At 45.8% G+C, this 12,152-nt stretch overlaps 1 protein-coding gene across 1 annotated transcript in view; it reads left to right on the plus strand.

Annotated features, from left to right (window-relative positions):
- Positions 1-3,093: 3,093 nt before the first annotated feature.
- Positions 3,094-12,152, plus strand: part of LOC135572803 (stimulated by retinoic acid gene 8 protein homolog) — a 101,963-nt gene continuing 92,904 nt past the window's right edge. Inside the window, exons 1-5 of the mRNA XM_065021221.1 lie at positions 3,094-4,078; positions 4,282-4,456; positions 6,815-6,890; positions 6,977-7,058; positions 11,864-12,028. Coding sequence (XP_064877293.1) covers positions 4,283-4,456; positions 6,815-6,890; positions 6,977-7,058; positions 11,864-12,028 — 497 coding nt within the window. The 5' untranslated portion in view covers positions 3,094-4,078; position 4,282. The remainder of the gene's footprint in view (positions 4,079-4,281; positions 4,457-6,814; positions 6,891-6,976; positions 7,059-11,863; positions 12,029-12,152) is intronic.

Raw genomic sequence — 12,152 nt, forward strand, 5'->3', positions numbered from 1 at the left:
TTTCATATGAACGGCAAGGAGAGACACCAGGAGAGACACCAGGAGAGACACCAGGAGAGACACCATTTCATATGAACGGCAAGGAGAGACACCAGGAGAGACACCAGGAGAGACACCAGGAGAGACACCACCGTTTCATATGAACGGCAAGGAGAGACACCACCGTTTCATATAAACGGCAAGGAGAGACACCAGGAGAGACACCACCGTTTCATATGAACGGCACGGAGAGACACCACCGTTTCATATGAACGGCAAGGAGAGACACCAGGAGAGACACCACCGTTTCATATGAACGGCAAGGAGAGACACCGTTTCATATTAATGGCAAGGAGAGACACCGTTTCATATGAACGGCAAGGAGAGACACCACCGTTTCATATGAACGGCAAGGAGAGACACCACCGTTTCATATGAACAGCAAGGAGAGACACCACCGTTTCATATGAACAGCAAGGAGAGACACCGTTTCATATGAACGGCAAGGAGAGACACCACCGTTTCATATGAACAGCAAGGAGAGACACCACCGTTTCATATGAACGGCAAGGAGAGACACTGTTTCATATGAACGGCAAGGAGAGACACCGTTTCATATGAACGTCAAGGAGCGACACCGTTTCATATGAACAGCAAGGAGAGACACCACCGTTTCATATGAACAGCAAGGAGAGACACCACCGTTTCATATGAACAGCAAGGAGAGACACCGTTTCATATGAACAGCAAGGAGACACCACCGTTTCATATGAACAGCAAGGAGAGACACCGTTTCATATGAACAGCAAGGAGAGACACCACCGTTTCATATGAACAGCAAGGAGAGACACCAGGAGAGACACCACCGTTTCATATGAACAGCAAGGAGAGACACCACCGTTTTATATGAACAGCAAGGAGAGACACCACCGTTTCATATGAACAGCAAGGAGAGACACCACCGTTTCATATGAACAGCAAGGAGAGACACCACCGTTTCATATGAACGGCAAGGAGAGACACCAGGAGAGACACCACCGTTTCATATGAACGGCAAGGAGAGACACCACCGTTTCATATGAACAGCAAGGAGAGACACCAGGAGAGACACCACCGTTTCATATGAACGGCAAGGAGAGACACCGTTTCATATTAATGGCAAGGAGAGACACCGTTTCATATGAACGGCAAGGAGAGACACCACCGTTTCATATGAACGGCAAGGAGAGACACCACCGTTTCATATGAACAGCAAGGAGAGACACCACCGTTTCATATGAACAGCAAGGAGAGACACCGTTTCATATGAACGGCAAGGAGAGACACCACCGTTTCATATGAACAGCAAGGAGAGACACCACCGTTTCATATGAACGGCAAGGAGAGACACTGTTTCATATGAACGGCAAGGAGAGACACCGTTTCATATGAACGTCAAGGAGCGACACCGTTTCATATGAACAGCAAGGAGAGACACCACCGTTTCATATGAACAGCAAGGAGAGACACCACCGTTTCATATGAACAGCAAGGAGAGACACCGTTTCATATGAACAGCAAGGAGACACCACCGTTTCATATGAACAGCAAGGAGAGACACCGTTTCATATGAACAGCAAGGAGAGACACCACCGTTTCATATGAACAGCAAGGAGAGACACCAGGAGAGACACCACCGTTTCATATGAACAGCAAGGAGAGACACCACCGTTTTATATGAACAGCAAGGAGAGACACCACCGTTTCATATGAACAGCAAGGAGAGACACCACCGTTTCATATGAACAGCAAGGAGAGACACCACTGTTTCATATGAACGGCAAGGAGAGACACCAGGAGAGACACCACCGTTTCATATGAACAGCAAGGAGAGACACCACCGTTTTATATGAACAGCAAGGAGAGACACCACCGTTTCATATGAACAGCAAGGAGAGACACCACCGTTTCATATGAACAGCAAGGAGAGACACCACCGTTTCATATGAACGGCAAGGAGAGACACCAGGAGAGACACCACCGTTTCATATGAACGGCAAGGAGAGACACCACCGTTTCATATGAACAGCAAGGAGAGACACCACCGTTTCGTTTCATATGAATGGCAAGGAGAGACACCAGGAGAGACACCGTTTCATATGAATGGCAAGGAGAGACACCACCATTACATATGAACGGCAAGGAGAGACACCAGGAGAGACACCAGGAGAGACACCACCGTTTCATAAGAATGGCACAAACAAACACTATCACACCGTCATACTAAATCAATGGAATCTCAATAGAGAATTCAAAACGGTCTGCTAGGGCCTTAAAGCAGTCTGTATCATAAATGTTATAGTAAAGGGTCTAGGGCCTTGGTAAACCTTATAGTAAAGGGACTAGGGCCTTGGTGAACCTTATAGTAAAGGGACTAGGGCCTTGGTAAACCTTATAGTAAAGGGTCTAGGGCCTTGGTAAACCTTATAGTAAAGGGAGTAGGGCCTTGGTAAACCTTATAGTAAAGGGACTAGGGCCTTGGTGAACCTTATAGTAAAGGGACTAGGGCCTTGGTGAACCTTATAGTAAAGGGACTAGGGCCTTGGTGAACCTTATAGTAAAGGGACTAGGGCCTTGGTAAACCTTATAGTAAAGGGACTAGGGCCTTGGTAAACCTTATAGTAAAGGGACTAGGGCCTTGGTAAACCTTATAGTAAAGGGTCTAGGGCCTTGGTGAACCTTATAGTAAAGGGACTAGGGCCTTGCTGAACCTTATAGTAAAGGGTCTAGGGCCTTGGTGAACCTTATAGTACAGGGACTAGGGCCTTGGTAAACCTTATAGGGACTAGGGCCTTGGTAAACCTTATAGGGACTAGGGCCTTGGTAAACCTTATAGTAAAGGGACTAGGGCCTTGGTAAACCTTATAGGGACTAGGGCCTTGGTGAACCTTATAGTAAAGGGACTAGGGCCTTGGTAAACCTTATAGGGACTAGGGCCTTGGTGAACCTTATAGTAAAGGGTCTAGGGCCTTGGTGAACCTTATAGTAAAGGGACTAGGGCCTTGGTGAACCTTATAGTAAAGGGACTAGGGCCTTGGTTACCCTTATAGTAAAGGGTCTAGGGCCTTGGTGATAATACAAAAACAATAGGTAATTTAGGGTAAAGAAGAAGTGTAGACTGATTCCATAATATTATTTCTAAAAATGAGTCAAGAGTTAAGTTGGATTTGAGATTGTGCAGTACTTTAAATGGTCGCATGCTTTGCAGTGGCCCATTGCTATAGTAGCTTCTGCAGTTCTCCACTTTCTTAACCACCCTGTGGTGATGTAGACTGCGTTGTGGGGTTGAAAGGTTTTGATTTATTTATATACTTTGGGGTAGCACAATATTTTTTTGATGTCATACATTTTTTTTGCAAAGCATATCTGATTTGCAGTACGCACAGTATGCCCGTGAATCATCCCCAATTACCGGCTTTAGACACCCTTTAAATTCAGGTACAGACTTCCACTCCTTTCTGTACAATTTTGATTGAGACATGTTGATTGATGTTGTAAGTTATGTCCAGGATCAAAACATTTGTGACCATCTATATTCATTGGGTTTTGTCTCGTGGAACCCGTACTACCACTACTACTGCTGCAGTCAGCCGACGATGAATTCACAATTGACCGAAATTGCTGCTGAGCGCCTGCTGCCGACGTCACTCACAACGCATTTTTTGCAGCCAGACACTTGTGTTGTGACTGAGAACATCGTTTTTTTTGTTGGTGTCATTTAGAGGAAAAATGCATTTTAACGTTTGAGTCACTTCATCAAAAGTTGCTAAAAGTTTTTATTTTTTAAAGTATCTAAATTTGTTGCTTTAGGTGCAGTTTGATTTTTTGTTGTTGTTGCTAGGGTACTCTGAAAAGTAGCTAAATCTAGCAACGAAATGGCTAAATTGGCATCACTGATCTCAATACTGCCGGTTGATGAAACGGTTGGAGCCTCTTTACCGCGGTTCATGTAGCCACATCCTGCACGAAAAATCACACACACTATAGATCATTTTCCATAACAATTTAACAGAAAACGCGGACAGTTTGTTAACATACGTTTATAAAGGATTTCAGAAAGGTAAGGTAGCAACAACAACATAATAAGGTATGTGGATATATTATCCAACTCTAAACTTAACCAAGTAGCTAAAACAGCCGTCAGTGCTCGGTAGCCATCTTGTTGTTGTTGACCGATATAACTCTTAATGGGAAGAGAAACAACTCGATTATTAACCCGTGTAGTGTCTTATTATTATTTTATATAACCCATTAATAAATCAGGATGTCCAGACGAGGCTGTACCGGTCCGACCGGGCTCCGGAGGAAACGGGACATGGAGGAGCACCAGAAGGAGAGAAGACGGGCTCTGCAGGCCCGACACCGGGCCAACCTGGCCACCCTGTTCGAGACACTCAACACCGTGGTCTGCCCCACATCCAACAAGATGCCTGCTAAGGTGAGATAAATATAGATGGCTAACAATCTGAAATATCTTCATCGTTCTCTCCTTCATGTGTAACTAACTGTTGTGTGAACATTGGTCAGTTACTATGGAGAAACTAGCTAGCTAACTGTTTCTGGGTAGAGAGGGTGTGATTTGGGGCTAACTGTTGCTGGGTAGAGAGGGTGTGATTTGGGGCTAGCTAGCTAACTGTTTCTGGGTAGAGGGGGTGTGATTTCGGGCTAGCTAGCTAACTGTTGCTGGGTAGAGAGGGTGTGATTTGGGGCTAACTGTTGCTGGGTAGAGAGGGTGTGATTTGGAGCTAGCTAGCTAACTGTTGTTGGGTAGAGAGAGTGTGATTTGGGGCTAGCTAGCTAACTGTTTCTGGGTAGAGAGGGTGTGATTTGGAGCTAGCTAGCTAACTGTTTCTGGGTAGAGAGGGTGTGATTTGGGGCTAACTATTGCTGGGTAGAGAGGGTGTGATTTGGGGCTAACTGTTGCTGGGTCGAGAGGGTGATTTCGGGCTAGCTAGCTAACTGTTGCTGGGTAGAGAGGGTGTGATTTGGGGCTAGCTAGCTAACTGTTTCTGGGCAGAGAGGGTGTGATTTGGGGCTAACTGTTGCTGGGTAGAGAGGATGTGATTTGGGGCTAACTATTGCTAGGTAGAGAGGGTGTGATTTGGGGCTAACTGTTGCTGGGTGGAGAGGGTGATTTCGGGCTAGCTAGCTAACTGTTGCTGGGTAGAGAGGGTGTGATTTGGGGCTAGCTGGCTAACTGTTGCTGGGTAGAGTGTGATTGGGGCTAGCTGGCTAACTGTTGCTGGATAGAGAGAGTGTGATTTGGGGCTAGCTAGCTAACTGTTGCTGGGTAGAGAGGGTGTGATTTGGGGCTAGCTAGCTAACTGTTGCTGGATAGAGAGAGTGTGATTTGGGGCTAGCTAGCTAACTGTTGCTGGGTAGAGAGGGTGTGATTTGGGGCTAGCTGGCTAACTGTTGCTGGGTAGAGTGTGATTGGGGCTAGCTGGCTAACTGTTGCTGGGTAGAGTGTGATTGGGGCTAGCTAGCTAACTGTTGCTGGGTAGAGAGGGTGTGATTTGGGGCTAGCTGGCTAACTGTTGCTGGGTAGAGGGTGTGATTTGGGGCTAGCTGGCTAACTGTTGCTGGGTAGAGTGTGATTTGGGGCTAGCTGGCTAACTGTTGCTGGGTAGAGGGTGTGATTTGGGGTTAGCTGGCTAACTGTTGCTGGGTAGAGAGGGTATACTTTTCTGATTCAAAGTTACTGGTTATTGTCGACTTTCTCTACTTTCCAAAAACATCTTCACCTACCTGACCATACAGGTATATCTTCACCTACCTGGCCATGCAGGTATATCTTCACCTACCTGGCCATGCAGGTATATATTCACCTATGGCCATACAGGTAGATCTTCACCTACCTGGCCATGCAGGTATATCTTCACCTACCTGGCCATGCAGGTATATCTTCACCTACCTGGCCATGCAGGTATATCTTCACCTACCTGGCCATGCAGGTATATCTTCACCTACCTGGCCATACAGGTAGATCTTCACCTACCTGACCATGCAGGTATATCTTCTCCTACCTGGCCATACAGGTAGATCCTCACCTGCCTGGCCATACAGGTAGATCTTCACCTACCTGGCCATACAGGTAGATCTTCACCTACCTGGCCATACAGGTAGATCTTCACCTACCTGGCCATGCATGTAGATCTTCACCTACCTGGCCATGCATGTAGATCTTCACCTACCTGGTGAGGCAGGTAGATCTTCACCTACCTGGCCATGCATGTAGATCTTCACCTACCTGGCCATGCATGTAGAACTTCACCTACCTGGCCATGCATGTAGATCTTCACCTACCTGGTGAGGCAGGTAGATCTTCACCTACCTGGCCATGCATGTAGATCTTCACCTACCTGGTGAGGCAGGTAGATCTTCACCTACCTGGTGAGGCAGGTAGATCTTCACCTACCTGGTGAGGCAGGTAGATCTTCACCTACCTGGTGAGGCAGGTAGATCTTCACCTACCTGGTGAGGCAGGTAGATCTTCACCTACCTGGTGAGGCAGGTAGATCTTCACCTACCTGGTGAGGCAGGTAGATCTTCACCTACCTGGTGAGGCAGGTAGATCTTCACCTACCTGGTGAGGCAGGTAGATCTTCACCTACCTGGTGAGGCAGGTAGATCTTCACCTACCTGGTGAGGCAGGTAGATCTTCACCTACCTGGTGAGGCAGGTAGATCTTCACCTACCTGGTGATAAATTGGTATTATGGATCAGATAAAAGTGGAAACCTCAGTTGAATGTGTTGTATTGTAAAGTGTGGTAGTAATGTTGTCTGGTCGGTCAGTGGAAGATCTTGGACCACGCCAAAGGATTTCTGAAAGAGCAGGAAGCCCACCTGAGCAGACTGATGCTCCTGAAAGGTGAGAGGAGCCCAATGCCCTTTTGATGTGTACAGAAAAGCTCTGTGATTAAGGGCACGGTTTCTTATTGACCGACATGTGTTTAGGGATATTCCTCGGTAATGAAGACGGGCCCTGCAGCTTGGAGGAAGTGAGGGCAGAGTACCGGAGGCTGCAGTCACACAGCAGGTACACTACTACCATTGACATACACTATCATTTATTTAACCTTTATTTAACTAGGAAAGTCAGTTAAGAACTAATTCTTATTTACAATGACGGCCTACCCACAGTGGGTTAACTGGTCTAGGAACAGTGGAACAGTAGGTTACTGGTCTAGGAACAGTGAGTTAACTGGTCTAGGAACAGGGGGTTAACTGGTCTAGGAACAGGGGGTTAACTGGTCTAGGAACAGTGGGTTAACTGGTCTAGGAACAGTGGGTTAACTGGTCTAGGAACAGGGGGTTAACTGGTCTAGGAACAGTGGGTTAACTGCCTAGGAACAGTGGGTTAACTGGTCTAGGAACAGTGGGTTAACTGGTCTAGGAACAGTGGGTTAACTGGTCTAGGAACAGTGGGTTAACTGGTCTAGGAACAGTGGGTTAACTGGTCTAGGAACAGTGGGTTAACTGGTCTAGGAACAGTGGGGTTAACTGGTCTAGTGGGGTTAACTGGTCGAGAACAGTGGGTTAACTGGTCAGTGGGGTTAGGAAACAGTGGGGTTAACTGGTCTAGTAACAGTGGGTTAACTGGTCTAGGAACAGTGGGTTAACTGGTCTAGGAACAGTGGGTTAACTGGTCTAGGAACAGTGGAACAGTAGGTTAACTGGTCTAGGAACAGTGAGTTAACTGGTCTAGGAACAGGGGGTTAACTGGTCTAGGAACAGTGGGTTAACTGGTCTAGGAACAGTGGGTTAACTGGTCTAGGAACAGTGGGTTAACTGGTCTATGAACAGTGGGTTAACTGGTCTAGGAACAGTGGGTTAACTGGTCTAGGAACAGTGGGTTAACTGGTCTAGGAACAGTGGGTTAACTGGCCTAGGAACAGTGGGTTAACTGGTCTAGGAACAGGGGGTTAACTGGTCTAGGAACAGGGGGTTAACTGGTCTAGGAACAGTGGGTTAACTGGTCTAGGAACAGTGGGTTAACTGGTCTAGGAACAGTGGGTTAACTGGTCTAGGAACAGTGGGTTAACTGGTCTAGGAACAGTGGGTTAACTGGTCTAGGAACAGTGGGTTAACTGTCTTGTTCAGGGGCAGAATGACAGATTTTTACTTTGTCAGCTCGGGGATTTGATCCAGCAACCTTTCGGTTACTAGTCCAACACTCTAACCACTAGGCTACCTGCCGCCCCCATAGATACTAGTGCAAAGCCTAGGCGGCAGGTAGCCTAGCGAGTTAAGAGCATTGGGCCAGTAACTGAAAGGTTGTTGGTTTGAATCCCCGAGCTGACAAGGTGGGGAAAAAACCTTCCCCATCTGCCGTTGAGCGAGGCCGTTACCAACAGCAGCTCCCTGGGCCCCGATGACGTGGGTTAAGGCAGTTACCAACAACAGCCCCCAGGGCCCCGATGACGTGGGTTAAGGCAGTTACCAACAGCAGCTCCCTGGGCCCCGATGACGTGGGTTAAGGCAGTTAACAACAGCAGCTCCCAGGGCCCCGATGACGTGGGTTAAGGCAGTTAACGACAGCAGCTCCCAGGGCCCCGATGACGTGGGTTAAGGCAGTTACCAACAGCAGCTCCCTGGGCCCCGATGACGTGGGTTAAGGCAGTTAACAACAGCAGCTCCCTGGGCCCCGATGACGTGGGTTAAGGCAGTTAACAACAGCAGCTCCCTGGGCCCCGATGACGTGGGTTAAGGCAGTTAACGACAGCAGCTCCCAGGGCCCCGATGACGTGGGTTAAGGCAGTTACCAACAGCAGCTCCCTGGGCCCGATGACGTGGGTTAAGGCAGTTAACAACAGCAGCTCCCTGGGCCCCGATGACGTGGGTTAAGGCAGTTAACAACAGCAGCTCCCTGGGCCCCGATGACGTGGGTTAAGGCAGTTAACAACAGCAGCTCCCAGGGCCCCGATGACGTGGGTTAAGGCAGTTAACAACAGCAGCTCCCTGGGCCCCGATGACGTGGGTTAAGGCAGTTAACAACAGCAGCTCCCAGGGCCCCGATGACGTGGGTTAAGGCAGTTAACAACAGCAGCTCCCTGGGCCCCGATGACGTGGGTTAAGGCAGTTACCAACAGCAGCTCCCTGGGCCCCGATGACGTGGGTTAAGGCAGTTAACAACAGCAGCTCCCTGGGCCCCGATGACGTGGGTTAAGGCAGCCCACTGCCCCTCTCTGAGTCAGAGGGGTTTGTGGGTAAAAAGCTGAAGACACATTTCAGTGACTAGGTATCCCCTTTCCCTAAGTACAGCGTGCCACCTGCAGTTAGTAGAGATTACCACTGGGGGGCAGCATCTACCCATGTTATTGATCACCTACCCATGTTATTGATCAACTACCCATGTTATTGATCACCTACCCATGTTATTGATCAACTACCCATGTTATCGATCATCTACCCATGTTATTGATCATCTACCCATGTTATTGATCACCTACCCATGTTATTGATCACCTACCCATGTTATTGATCATCTACCCATGTTATTGATCATCTAATTGATCAACTACCCATGTTATTGATCAACTACCCATGTTATTGATCATCTACCCATGTTATTGATCATCTAATTGATCAACTACCCATGTTATTGATCAACTACCCATGTTATTGATCATCTACCCATGTTATTGATCATCTACCCATGTTATTGATCAACTACCCATGTTATTGATCATCTACCCATGTTATTGATCAACTACCCATGTTATTGATCAACTACCCATGTTATTGATCATCTAATTGATCATCTACCCATGTTATTGATCATCTACCCATGTTATTGATCATCTACCCATGTTATTGATCATCTACCCATGTTATTGATCATCTACCCATGTTATTGATCATCTACCCATGTTATTGATCATCTACCCATGTTATTGATCAACTACCCATGTTACCCATGTTATCGATCAACTACCCATGTTATTGATCAACTACCCATGTTATTGATCAACTACCCATGTTATTGATCAACTACCCATGTTATTGATCATCTAATTGATCATCTACCCATGTTATTGATCATCTACCCATGTTATTGATCATCTACCCATGTTATTGATCATCTACCCATGTTATTGATCATCTACCCATGTTATTGATCAACTACCCATGTTATTGATCAACTACCCATGTTATTGATCATCTAATTGATCATCTATCATGTTATTGATCATCTACCCATGTTATTGATCATCTACCCATGTTATTGATCATCTACCCATGTTATTGATCATCTACCCATGTTATTGATCAACTACCCATGTTATTGATCAACTACCCATGTTATTGATCAACTACCCATGTTATTGATCATCTAATTGATCATCTACCCATGTTATTGATCATCTACCCATGTTATTGATCATCTACCCATGTTATTGATCAACTACCCATGTTATTGATCAACTACCCATGTTATTGATCATCTAATTGATCATCTACCCATGTTATTGATCATCTACCCATGTTATTGATCAACTACCCATGTTATTGATCAACTACAGTTGTTTATATACATCTACCCATGTTATTGATCAACTACCCATGTTATTGATCATCTAATTGATCATCTACCCATGTTATTGATCATCTACCCATGTTATTGATCATCTACCCATGTTATTGATCATCTACCCATGTTATTGATCATCTACCCATGTTATTGATCAACTACCCATGTTATTGATCATCTAATTGATCATCTACCCATGTTATTGATCATCTACCCATGTTATTGATCATCTACCCATGTTATTGATCAACTACCCATGTTATTGATCAACTACAGTTGTTTATATACATCTACCCATGTTATTGATCAACTACCCATGTTATTGATCATCTACCCATGTTATTGATCATCTAATTGATCATCTACCCATGTTATTGATCATCTACCCATGTTATTGATCATCTACCCATGTTATTGATCATCTACCCATGTTATTGATCATCTACCCATGTTATTGATCATCTAATTGATCATCTACCCATGTTATTGATCATCTACCCATGTTATTGATCATCTACCCATGTTATTGATCATCTACTCATGTTATTGATCATCTACCCATGTTATTGATCATCTACCCATGTTATTGATCATCTAATTGATCATCTACCCATGTTATTGATCATCTACCCATGTTATTGATCACCTACCCATGTTATTGATCACCTACCCATGTTATTGATCATCTACCCATGTTATTGATCAACTACCCATGTTATTGATCAACTACCCATGTTATTGATCATCTACCCATGTTATTGATCATCTACCCATGTTATTGATCATCTACCCATGTTATCGATCATCTACCCATGTTATTGATCATCTACCCATGTTACCCATGTTATTGATCACCTACCCATGTTATTGATCACCTACCCATGTTATTGATCATCTACCCATGTTATTGATCATCTACCCATGTTATTGATCATCTACCCATGTTACCCATGTTATTGATCATCTACCCATGTTATTGATCATCTACCCATGTTATTGATCATCTACCCATGTTATTGATCATCTACCCATGTTACCCATGTTATTGATCACCTACCCATGTTATTGATCACCTACCCATGTTATTGATCAACTACCCATGTTATTGATCATCTACCCATGTTATTGATCATCTACTCATGTTATTGATCAACTACAGTTGTTCTATTGTTATTGTAGATGTCAATTAGCTTCTTTTTTCAGTCTTACATTAAAAACTGTTGTTTGTTCCCTCCCCCTCCCCCTCCCACTCCCTCCCTCCCTCCCCCCCTCCCCCCCCCCTCCCCTCCCTCCCCTCCCCTCCCCCCCAGCTCCCTGCGCTCCAGAAGACCTGGTGGCCACAGACGTCATGGCGGAGTTGACGGAGAGGACCTGACTGAGACCAGTGAGGAAGACTCTGCGGAGGAGACTCTGGATGACTCCGCCCCCTCTCAGACCTCCATCAACTCTCTAACCAACATCCTGGAGTTTGAAGGGTGGGTGCTCGCGCCAGGGTTAACGAGTAGCGAACAGCAACATCGCTAGCCTATGGCAATCTACTATAGGAGAAAAGTTAAGGCCACCTATTCTATTGGTCAGCTTGTCGAGAAAGAAATAGCC

This window comes from Oncorhynchus nerka, linkage group LG8 (assembly GCF_034236695.1).
Source record: "Oncorhynchus nerka isolate Pitt River linkage group LG8, Oner_Uvic_2.0, whole genome shotgun sequence".
Classification (NCBI taxonomy): Eukaryota; Metazoa; Chordata; class Actinopteri; order Salmoniformes; family Salmonidae; genus Oncorhynchus; species Oncorhynchus nerka.